Here is an 11407-nt window from a genome sequence, read left to right on the forward strand (position 1 = left end):
TACAGAACCAAAGTCCCGCCTACTTCCGGGTTATTCCACTTCTTCTGCGGGCTTCCGAGGCGCTTGTTCATCCGATTAGCGCCCTCTTCTGGGTGATGATTGTGGCAACTAAAAGACTGGGTAGGGATGATCTCCTGAGAGATAAAATAATTGACCACATGCTATTATAATATCTAGAGCCTAATACGACATTTCCTGGTTCTCCAACACACTGCAGGGCCAGGATAATAAGTATCTCCATACACGCTTCGATACATCTGCAGTTATGTCTGATGTGCTGGACCCATCCATTGGTTCACCTTGTTAGGCCTAACAAATACTGCTCCTTGTATTTACTGGGAATAGTAAAGGCTACTTGGATAAGTATTTACCTTTTAAAATAAGTATATTGTTCCAACACATATATGAGGAACATGGCTGAAAAACACAGTTCTGCTCACACATAATGTCCAGTTCTGTCAACCTTCAACCTGTGCAAAAGTCTCATTCACTAACCAGAATAACTGAAAACACTTGTGTGGGTCTGCACGGGCCATTTAATTATGCTATAAGAATGTTATAGGTCTTTTTAATAGCATCATTTAGATGTAAAATCATCATTCCATTTAGAAATAGTTTTTAAATGCAGCGATGAATTGATTATGATAATTTAATCTTCATTATCTTAATTATTGCATATTTTAATGACTTTGTCTACCAGATAGTAAACACGTAGTGAATACCTGTAAAGGAGAACTATAGGCGTCTTGTGTGTTTTAGCTCACATAGTCTGTAAATAGCTATTCATATTTTAGGGTCTCATATTTCCTCTCCCTTTTCTTAACCATTGATGTACTCCACACCTAAATACTCTCTCCTAGTCACATCACCCCTCTCATAGCTTTGAATCAGCTGTGTCCATCACAGTTAAAGTGATAACACACGCTCAGCAAGGAAAGCTTTGTCTCATCTTGATGGTTTAGAGCTGGGGTCTTCAATGTATTTTAGGCCAAGGACCCCCAAACTGATAGAGAGATGGAGCAGGGACCCCCAACTATATATATTGTATACAATTGTGTTTTATATTAAACTGGGCCTAGTGCCAGTATAAACATACCTCTTTATTGTACGTTCAATACTAAGCTTTTCAAATAATACACAGGTTCATATATTCATGTTTTTATTTTAAACATGTGGTACAGTGAGTAGGGTGGCCGTGCCACTGCCTTTTATAAACATACCTTGTCAACTGATACCAATGCTAATATCAACATTGTCTGTTAATTGCATGATAATCATGCCTACAAGCTATTGAAATTGACGTTTTTATTTTAAACATAAATGTGGAAACCAAAATGAGTGACGGCCTATTAGTGCCACTGCCATGCATAAACATACCTGTTATCTTGCATACAATACTGAACTATTAAAATAATGGACAGATTCATGTTGGGAAAAAAAAAAATTATAAAAAAGCAACCAAATATTTCGCGGACCCCCTGTTGAAGACCTCTGGTTTAGAGCAACGACATTAACACACATGAACACAAATCTGCACACAAAGACTTACAGTATTATTTTCCATCGCAACGTTACCAAAAGAAAATTCATTTGATTATACCGGACGAATCTGACCCAATAACGCTAATATATCTCACCTCGTTCATGGTCACATAATGAAGTAATTACAATATGACAGTATTGTAATTGTGGGAATGCTGATTCAGATTGTTGGACTCGTAACTACTCCTGCATACTTTCAGCTACAGACACTGTTCAACTATAAAACAAATATTCACCTCTGAAAGTCTTAATAAAAACAAAAATGTAAAGACTTGTTTCCCTTCAGTCACACAGATGACATGTCTACAGCATTAGAACAGTCTTGGGATGCTCAAAATGAAGATATTTCAGGATTACAACATACGTTTTTTGAGTGTCTCGTTCTGTGTATTAACACCAGTCATGCCCAACAATTGCTCAGCCCGGCATACAGAAACACACAGGTGATCCTCATCAGCTGATTAGACCGTAATCACTTTCTCCAAGTGTCTGTGATTAGCGTACTGTTGTCAGGCTATTTTAGCAGTGAGGACCCCTCCCGTCATCTTAAACTGTCATTTCGGGACGTTCAGGGAACGCTGTATCCCTAACATTATATCTTAACAATGTTTTCGGAAGTTATTTTTTTTAGAATGTTTCCGGAGAGTTGTTCTCCCCTTCTCATAACATTTGTTTTCAGAACATTCTCGGAACGTTCTCGGAAGAGGATAGATTCTCCTAACGTGCTCATAACATCGTATTACTAACGATCCTGTTTTCAGAAAGTTGTTTTTAGAATGTTCTAGGACAATTTCGAAAAGTTGTCGTAAAATAACAATTTAACATTGCAGGACGTGGACTTCCCAAAGTTCGTGGGATGTTGTTTTGCTAATGTTCACAGGATGTTTGTCTGACATTGTTTCCCTAACTCCCAAACAGCTGACAGGTGCTTCTCTTTGTTTCATGGTGCCAAACCAAAGAATGAGATATCAATTAACATTTCGATGTGATCTTTTTATGATTGGTTGAATCCAATATAACATGTTAAGTACATTTTATTTTTTTTAAATTTGGGGTGAAGGGAGGATACTTGGCGTTGGTGGGTGAGGCGGAGCTTTTAAACAACATCTATACATATTGATCCATACCATGAAAACGTGTAGGCTGTGACGCAGGAGGGGTCTATGTGTGTCCAAAAGGTCCATGACCTGTCTAAACATGATAAGGAAAAAAATGCCCTCACGTTATCATGTTTATGATGGAGTGGCTTGTACTCATTTGTGCTACTCTTACAGTGTCCAAACTGTGGTAACCTCACGTGAAGCAGGTTTGCTCTCTGGTGCAAGCGTGGCCGCGTGCACGAGGAAGCACAACAGGTGAACAGAGTGTATTATGGTCAGGATGCTGTCATTAAGGTGATAGCCAACAAGTATCTTCATGGGAGTTACTCGCAGTGTATTTTCTATCAGCAGCCTCGTGAAACAAACAGGACTTTGTGAGGTGAAACAGTTATGAAATGTTCTAATAACGGATTATGATGGAGAGGAGAGTCGGTTTACCTGCTGTGCTGATGACTGCTGTAGCGCTTTCTATAGCTGCCTTCAATTACTTCAATTTTGTAATTAAAAATGTGGAATGAAAATGCCATAGTCAAAGGGCAACGTGTTGTTCGGTTACAATGATGGGATAACTCAAGACTATGTAATTTGTTCCAATTATTATCATTTCCACACACACACACACACACACACACACACACACACACACACACACACACACACACACACACACACACACACACACACACACACACACACACACACACACACACACACACACAAAGTCTAAAAGATCTGGAGTTTACGCGGAGCTTGAACGCCGCACCAGCTGACCGGAAGGTTCTCACAGCTGGACTCTGCTGAGTGTGAAGTGAAGTGGAAGCTTGTTTTCGTCAGTTTAACATCCGTTTTAATGAACATAGGTGCGCCTTTACCGTTAGTAACCATTAGTGAAAGACAAAACATTGCTTCCAGGATGTGCATTGATTTAAGAAAAATGTAGGCCTATAGGCTACTTAAATCGACTTGTTGTAATAGAAACACGTTTTTTCCGGGTGGGGGGGTCTCAGAAAAATGGTGTTCTCTTGTCAATGCCCCTTGCCAATCATTTACATTCTGTTGTGTAAATAAATATGTCATTCGGGAGAATCAATAGGGCAGCGGGTCGTTGTACACGTTTTATTTGCCTGCCCGTGACAAACATGTGATTGTGTGAGTCGTGTACGCGTGGGCCGATGACGGTGGGATTATTATTGTAAACCAGGTGTTTTCAGAGAAGCTTCAAAACATTTTTTGTTTTTTAAAGTCGGTCCGGACAATGTTAACGTTTCCACTGGTCTGAGCAAACTGTTTCTGCCCGACCCACTTCTCCCTCCATCCCCCCTTTCACCTCCAGCAGTACACCCACACCCACACACACACACACACCCACATACACACACCAAGTCAAAGCACTGTCCCACCGCTGCAGCAGTTAGAAAGAAACATGGGACCCGCAGGACGCGTCTGCTCGGCGCTGCTGGTCGTGTGTCTGCTGGGGCTCCACCACTCCTCAGGATTCTGGATCGTCAACGTGGTCTTCCCGCCAAACGCCAAATCCAGATTACCAAGCAACAGCACTCCTCCGCTCATTATCGGTAAGCGTATAGGTAGTGTTATGGATTAAGCATACGTCATCTGTGCGGCTATTTGATTGCATATTCACACACTTTAAAAGCTGTCTTTATGAAACCCGGGTACAGCAGGCAACAGAGGGGTCCCTGAACGCTCCATACTGACAACTGGTTTATGCCAATATAATTGAAAATCGATTTGGGCATGCGCACCACTTAAGTGCAATACCATACTGACAGGGCTTTAACGTTTAAATACCTTCTTCTTTTTGGTTCTGTATTTGGGTTATTTGTTACTGTGCTTTCTTGTTGTTAATCAAATGATTGGTGTGGTGTTCCAGCATACAGAGTAAGTGCATGGCACAGATAGGGAGAGCATCTGTGTCTGTGTATTGATGTCCATGCTATCTGTGGGGTTGTGCACACTGCACTATGTACATTTGACCCTGTGTTTTTACTGTTTGTGTCCTGCTTATCTGCGGCTTTAGGGTTCAAAACGTGATCCGGTGGTCCTGCTCTTCACCGCAGCCCACCTCCTCCCTCCCTTACACTTCATCCGTAGGAGTTTTACTCATGGCCTTGTAGAGAGAACATGAATTTGGCCTTTTACCAATTTCTGGTCAAGACACGTCATATAACGATGTATGTCACAACCTAGACTCATGATTTGGCCTTTATTTAAACATATATATATATATATATATATATATATATATATATATATATATATATATATATATATATATATATATAAACTGTGTATATATACTGTGTGTGTATATATATGATTCTTGGTCAGAAATTTGACTTTAATTATTTCTGAGAATGCAGTCAGAATTCTAAGAATAAAGTGTTTGTTGTACATCAAGACCTTGACTGTGGCTTCCATCAAACGTCAGATAAGACTTCTAAATACACCTTTTGCACAAAGCTGTCTGGTAAAACTAACAAGGTCGAATTAGCTATGAATTCTGGGTAAATTACTTTTGTCAAGCTAAAAAAACATTGGCTGAAGCAACCGCATTGAGCCGCTCACCTTCCTGGAAAGATAGTGTCTGCTTCTGGTATATGGATGGATGTTGCCATAGTGTAACTGGGACTGTAATAAAAAAAAACATCAAGAAGGTGGTACACTTAACTGTGCAAGTATGTGAAAAAAATCTCAAAGTACAAACTAATATACAGTACGTACAGCACTGCGTCTGTGAAATCAAAAGACAGTAAAATAATGTATTATAGCAAGTTGATTGTAACAATCATTCTTCCCCTTTTACTCACATGTACTAGGTTATAAAAAGGTGATAGGTTATAAAAAGGCTTGTGCACTTTCCATTGCAGTCGTCATTTAACTCAGTGTGTTTGACATTGATTGAATGCGCAAAGTGTATTAGTCAGAGATTAAACTCATTTGTCATTCAAGAGAGTCGGTGTTGTGTCACTAGGAATCCGGTTTTGTTGTTCATTTGAACTTTGCACCACAGGACAGTTTCTCTTCCCACTTCTTATAAATTTGCAGCCACAAGGGTTTTTTTTACAGCCACTGTAAACATTTTGCAAGATATTGTGCAAAATCAAATTGGTGAATATTGGCCGGAATCTTCTGATTCAGAGTGTTATGAAGGGACAAAAGATAAGATTATGCATACATTTGCTACTTGCATAGCCGTCCCAAAGACTTTTTGGAATCAAACGTTGAGTTTTTAACCTCAGTCCTTCTCACCGGTTTCCCTCTTATACAGTACAAGGTCAAATAATGATAAGATAAAACAAAAAATAAAATTTCTGTATGATTCCAATCATTTCGATCATTTTTATAATCAAAATCGCTGAATTTCTCTTCTTCTTCTTATATTTTGCTTTCACCGCAAAAATCCGTCGGAGCCGGATCGCGGCTGCAGACGCTCTCGGTGGAATCAAACATGTACCTTACCTATGTGTGTGTAAAGAATGCTGGTATGAAATATGAAAAACAACCAGTAGCCAATGTGCAAGCTGCCAATTGAATGGTGATTTAAGTTACTCTACTGGGTTCAGATATTTGTAAATCTGACTCTGAACCTCACGTAACTCCAGCAGGTGCTGTGGCCTACAGCAGTGGTTACCAACCTTTTCAGCTGGCAACCCTTGTCACAGCTTGCATATGTCTACCAAAGAGGGATTTTCCTCCCTCTAAAGCTTTATTTGTTTCATTTGAATACTTGATAGCGGCCTGAAGAGGAATAATTCTCCATTATTTCACAAATATTTTGAATTCCCTCTTCGATACAGACACAATTTACGAGATAGATTAAAATATGAATACGAAAATGTTGTCTCATGAGGTCCAATGTCTTCTACTTCCTCCCATTCCGTTAAACGTCTTGCGACACCTCATGTACCTTGTGACCCATTCAGGGAGTTGTGACTCTTTCAGTGACCTTTCAGTGACCTTTCAGTGCTTACCTCCCAAGTGTGATTCATTGATGTGTGTGTGTGTGTGTGTGTGTTTGTGTTTTCCAGTGCCTGGGAACTTGGGGAACCGTCTGGAAGCTAAGATAGACAAGCCCACACTGGTCAGCTGGATGTGCTACAAGAAAACCGATCACTGGTTCCCCCTGTGGATTGACCTCAACATGTTCATGCCAATAGGTTTAGACTGCTGGATTGATAACATTAGGTAACGCTGACTGTCCTTTAATTTCTGTATTATGTATCACCTTTAAGCATTGTCTCTATCTCTCTTCTTGTCTGGGTCTAGTCAGTACCAAACATTCCCTAATGTGACTATGATAATGTCTGAAAAAGAATGAAAATCCAGCTTGACCAGCCGGGACAACTATACTGGGAGAAGCACAATATTTTAGTTCTTTTTCAGATTTCACTAGAGTCACATTCGCAAATGTTTTGGCCCAACTGGACTGACATGAATGTCCGTTTGCGTGCCACAGACTTGTTTACAACAGGACGACTCGGCTGTCGTCCAACTCCCCGGGGGTGCAGGTGCGGGTGCCAGGATTCGGGCAGACATATTCCATTGAGTTTCTTGACTCTAATAAACTGGCTGGTGAGAAAAAGAAAAATGCATCTGTGCTGGTGGATTTGGTTGTGGATTCTGCCATCTGTCCGTACATTTCTTTGTTGAATAATGCAGAAATTATGAAAGAATTCATTAAAAAGCAATGTTAACTAGGAATTCGTCCAACATAGCCGCTGTGCTTCATTCCTATACTGGATTTCTTTGAATATCTTACGTGCACTTTGGAGCTCAGCTGCTGATTCAGCTGGAATTATTGACTAAGTCTGCTGCTTGTTTTTTTTGCAGGTTATTTTTACACTATGGTGCAACATTTGGTCAATGTGGGCTACACCCGAAATGAGACAGTCCGAGGAGCTCCGTACGATTGGAGATTAGCTCCGAGTAAGTCGCAAAACCACACATGCACCCTCACATGCACACTCACTTAGTAAGAGATTTTCACAGTATATCTAGCGAGTGTTGACTGGGAAGTATAAAGCGCACAGGGAAAAGGGGTCTGCAGACCAACTCAGCTTGTCATTTTGAAGGAATAATGTCCTGCGTAGTTGCTATTTGAGCTCCCTTTCCTGATGATCTTCATGGGTTAAACAACAGAATGAAATAGAAACAAATATGCATGCGACTCATAAAGGCCCCTTTTATTCAAGAACTGATTTAAAGCTGCAGTGGTGATATTGTTTTCATAAAAGCTGCATCCATTTTTCTGGGCCCTTAGGGGCAGCGAAACAAGCTCTAAACACAACATTGAGATACTGTATTATCGCCAAATGTCAAGTCTCATGGTGCGCATGTTAGCAAACGCAGAGCGACATTAGCATTCATTTGGAATCGCGTTTGGCCTCCGGATATATGACATAAGTCTTATATTCACTCTCTTTAGGCCACCAGTGACTCCTGAGGAACATGTACGACTCTTTATGCTCCATGTGATTACCAGCTATTCGCTAACATTGTGCCTGCCAAACCCACAGATAATTAGCAACCCGACTCAACTATTTAAAAAAAATGTGTTTGCTCATTGTTTTGTTTTGATGGTTGGCAGACAAAGGGCAGACATAATAATAAGAATAATAATTGTTATTATCATGATTATTTCAACTGTTAGGATTATTTTTGGCTCCAATATAGCATTTCTCAAATCATACTCACTGTAAGATTTGATTGTATTTGTATTTTTCTGTGTGTATAAGTCACACATTTAGCAGTAAAATAGGTTTTTCCCTCAGGAGTTGGTGGAGACCAAAACAGAGCAAAAAGGAGAGTGAGAATACATTCAGTGGGCCAGAAAAAACAGGACACAAAAATGTGTTACAAATGCTAGCATATTAGCCACACAGGTGGTAATATGTCATACTGATAGGATGATGATGTATGTTAATTACGCACACTTATGCATGCACTTATGGACGTTCCTGCGACCCTCCTGTCACCCCCCCCCCCCACAGATGAGAATGTGGAGTATTTCACAAAGCTGCAGGACCTGGTTGAGGAGATGTACGAGCAGTACCAGAAGCCGGTCTACCTGCTGGGACACAGCATGGGCTGCCACTACGTCCTCTACTTCCTCAACCACCAGCCTCAGGCCTGGAAGGACAAGTACATCAGGGGCTTCATTTCCCTGGCGGCTCCATGGGGGGGTGCTGTTAAACCACTCAGAGTCCTGTCGTCAGGTACTGGCAATGTACTTACGATAGACTACAGTACAATAGAAGAGGCTCCTAACGTTTTGTATTTTTGGTTATCTACATTACTACCTCTCAGGGCAGGGTCAACTTTGACACAATCAACTACATTTACGTTCTCAAATTTGCACCTGCAACTGTGATTAATTAAGCCCTCCTCTATTTTTTCCTGGACATTGCAGGAGAAAACGACGGCATCCCGATGATTTCCAACATCAAGATCCGCGAGGAGCAGAGGATGGCAACGACTAATCCCTGGATGCTTCCATCTGACACAGTCTGGCCAAAGGACCACGTGTTCATCTCCACACCGACCTTCAACTACACTAACCAGGACTACCAGCGCCTCTTCACGGACATCAACTATGAGGACGGCTGGTAACCTAACAGCTCCCATGTTGCAACACAGCCTTCCCATCAATCACCCACCTCCATTTTAGATGCACTATATTCCTGACAATCCAACTGCTTTGGACATATTTAATGATTTACCGAAAGGTGACTAAATCATAGCAGTATGATCAGTTGTGCCACTTAAGACGCATGAGAACCTGGTCAGTTATGTAATTGACAGCTTTGGGAGCAGATAAGTATGGCGTTTCTACATTACATGTTCCGCCTTCATGATAGACAATATACAGGACACGGCAGTGTTTCACTGAGGTTGCATTTGTGTAGACACACGTTATTGAGAGGAATAACTGGTAATGATAGAAACTATTCAAAGCCCCATATTGTAGAAAGTGATATGGCGACCGGAACACGCTGACCAATCAGAGCTGTTTCAGCGAGGGGAGCTTAAAGAGACAGGCGCTAAAAACGGATCGTTTCAGACAGAGGGTGAATACAGGTATATTCAGGCAGACTAAATGAGGAAAACAAAGTGGCTTTTTGAACATTAAAGCATGGAAACATCTTCAAGGGGAGATGCTAAATACAAGTATGAACTTGGAAATGAGCATGATATGTGACCTTTAAAGCTCCCCATGTGTAGAATTTAGAGCAAGAATTTAAATCTGACATATAAAGTAGTGGCTTAAAACCTGCAATAACAGATTTTTTTTGGGCTCCAGAGGTTGGGAGGTGTTAAATCTGACAGGTTGCCTCAAGCGATGTCACTGGAGTCACTTGGTTGGGGGCGGAGGACTACAGGTTTAAAGATGTAAAAATCGGATGGTCCAGCAGTGTTTTAAGATTGCGGTGATAAATCAGTGGAGTACTCAGAGTCCACCACTAGGAACCAACCCTTTCACAAGTAGCCATGTGACCTGCTATTAACATGAAAACATTGAATATAATTGCTTTAAAGTGTTGGTTCTTGTTCCACTTCATTTCACAAACCCCCATCACCCTCTTGTTGGTTCCAGGCACATGTGGGAGGACACCAAGAACCTGACCGGTGATCTCCACCCACCTGGTGTCGAGGTATGGTGCATGTATGGCGTGGGGCTTCCAACTCCGGTGACATACATTTACGACGAGGAGTTTCCCAACGTGGACCCGGTGGACTTTGTTTACGCCGACGGGGACGACACGGTGGACAGCTTCAGCATGGGCCTCTGCAAGCGTTGGGAGGGTCAGCAGGAGAAGCCCGTCCATGTCACAAAGTACCGAGGGCTGGCCCACCTGGACATAGTGTTCAATGAACAGGTGTACGACCAAATCCAGCATATCATGGAGGGCAAATCAGACACGCCCAACGAGATTGACGTCCGATCTAAATAGAAGGCAACAGCATCTAAGAGTTATAAGATTTAAAAAAAAACACATGGGAGTGCTGGATTAGCTGACTTTTGAAAGTATGTGAAAAAACACATTCCACATACGTCCAACATTTATTAGCACCCGCTCTTAACCCAAGTAAGTGTTCTGAACCAATCTGGACCAGCAACGGATCTAACCTCAACCGCTGATGGCTTGCAGTGTGGGTTTGACCCTGATTTGTTTATTTTAATATCCAAGCACGATAATTACAAATATATCGTTTTTTAGTTGTTTTAGTGATGGTTCACTTAATGTTGTATTTTTCTTGCAGTCCATTCAGGCAACTTCAGATAGTGTTATACAGTACATCTTCTCAAAAATACACAATCCTGCTGTTTACTTTTGATGGATGATCACTTCATAATTATTTCCAAAGTGCCAACTCACCCAATGACACATATTTATCATAATTAGAGCGTGACTGTAACGAAAAGGTTATAGGGACCTCACCAGTAGCCCTTTTTTACTGTATAGGATGTATCTGTAATATTTCTATTAGGATTTATATATTTGTATCTGTATGAAATATTGTTGAACAAAATATAAGACTAATAATACAGCAGTTTATTTATGCGCATTAAACTAGCGATGTGAATGCATACTGTTCTGTGAATGCCAAATGTATTTGAATGTTTCCACTTATAATAAAGCATCTAATTTCACAAAAGCCACGCGTGTGAACTGATTGGCGATAGCGTGTCACACTCTGATCTCCCTCTGTGGCCGTGCGACTACATCTGCGGTCGATGACTT

General features: G+C 41.1%; 1 protein-coding gene across 1 annotated transcript; it reads left to right on the forward strand.

Moving 5' to 3' along the window:
* Positions 1–4065: 4065 nt before the first annotated feature.
* lcat (lecithin-cholesterol acyltransferase) lies at positions 4066–11311 on the forward strand (the record flags this gene model as incomplete). Its single annotated transcript, XM_079163397.1, has 7 exons — positions 4066–4216; positions 6692–6848; positions 7120–7235; positions 7494–7589; positions 8654–8878; positions 9073–9268; positions 10258–11311. The coding sequence occupies 7 exons, from the start codon at positions 4066–4068 to the stop codon at positions 10613–10615; spliced, it is 1299 nt and encodes a 432-aa protein (XP_079019523.1). The 3' UTR covers positions 10616–11311.
* Between the last annotated feature and the right edge of the window lie 96 nt (positions 11312–11407).

This window comes from Pholis gunnellus, assembly GCF_910591455.1.
Source record: "Pholis gunnellus genome assembly, chromosome: 7".
NCBI lineage: Eukaryota > Metazoa > Chordata > Actinopteri > Perciformes > Pholidae > Pholis > Pholis gunnellus.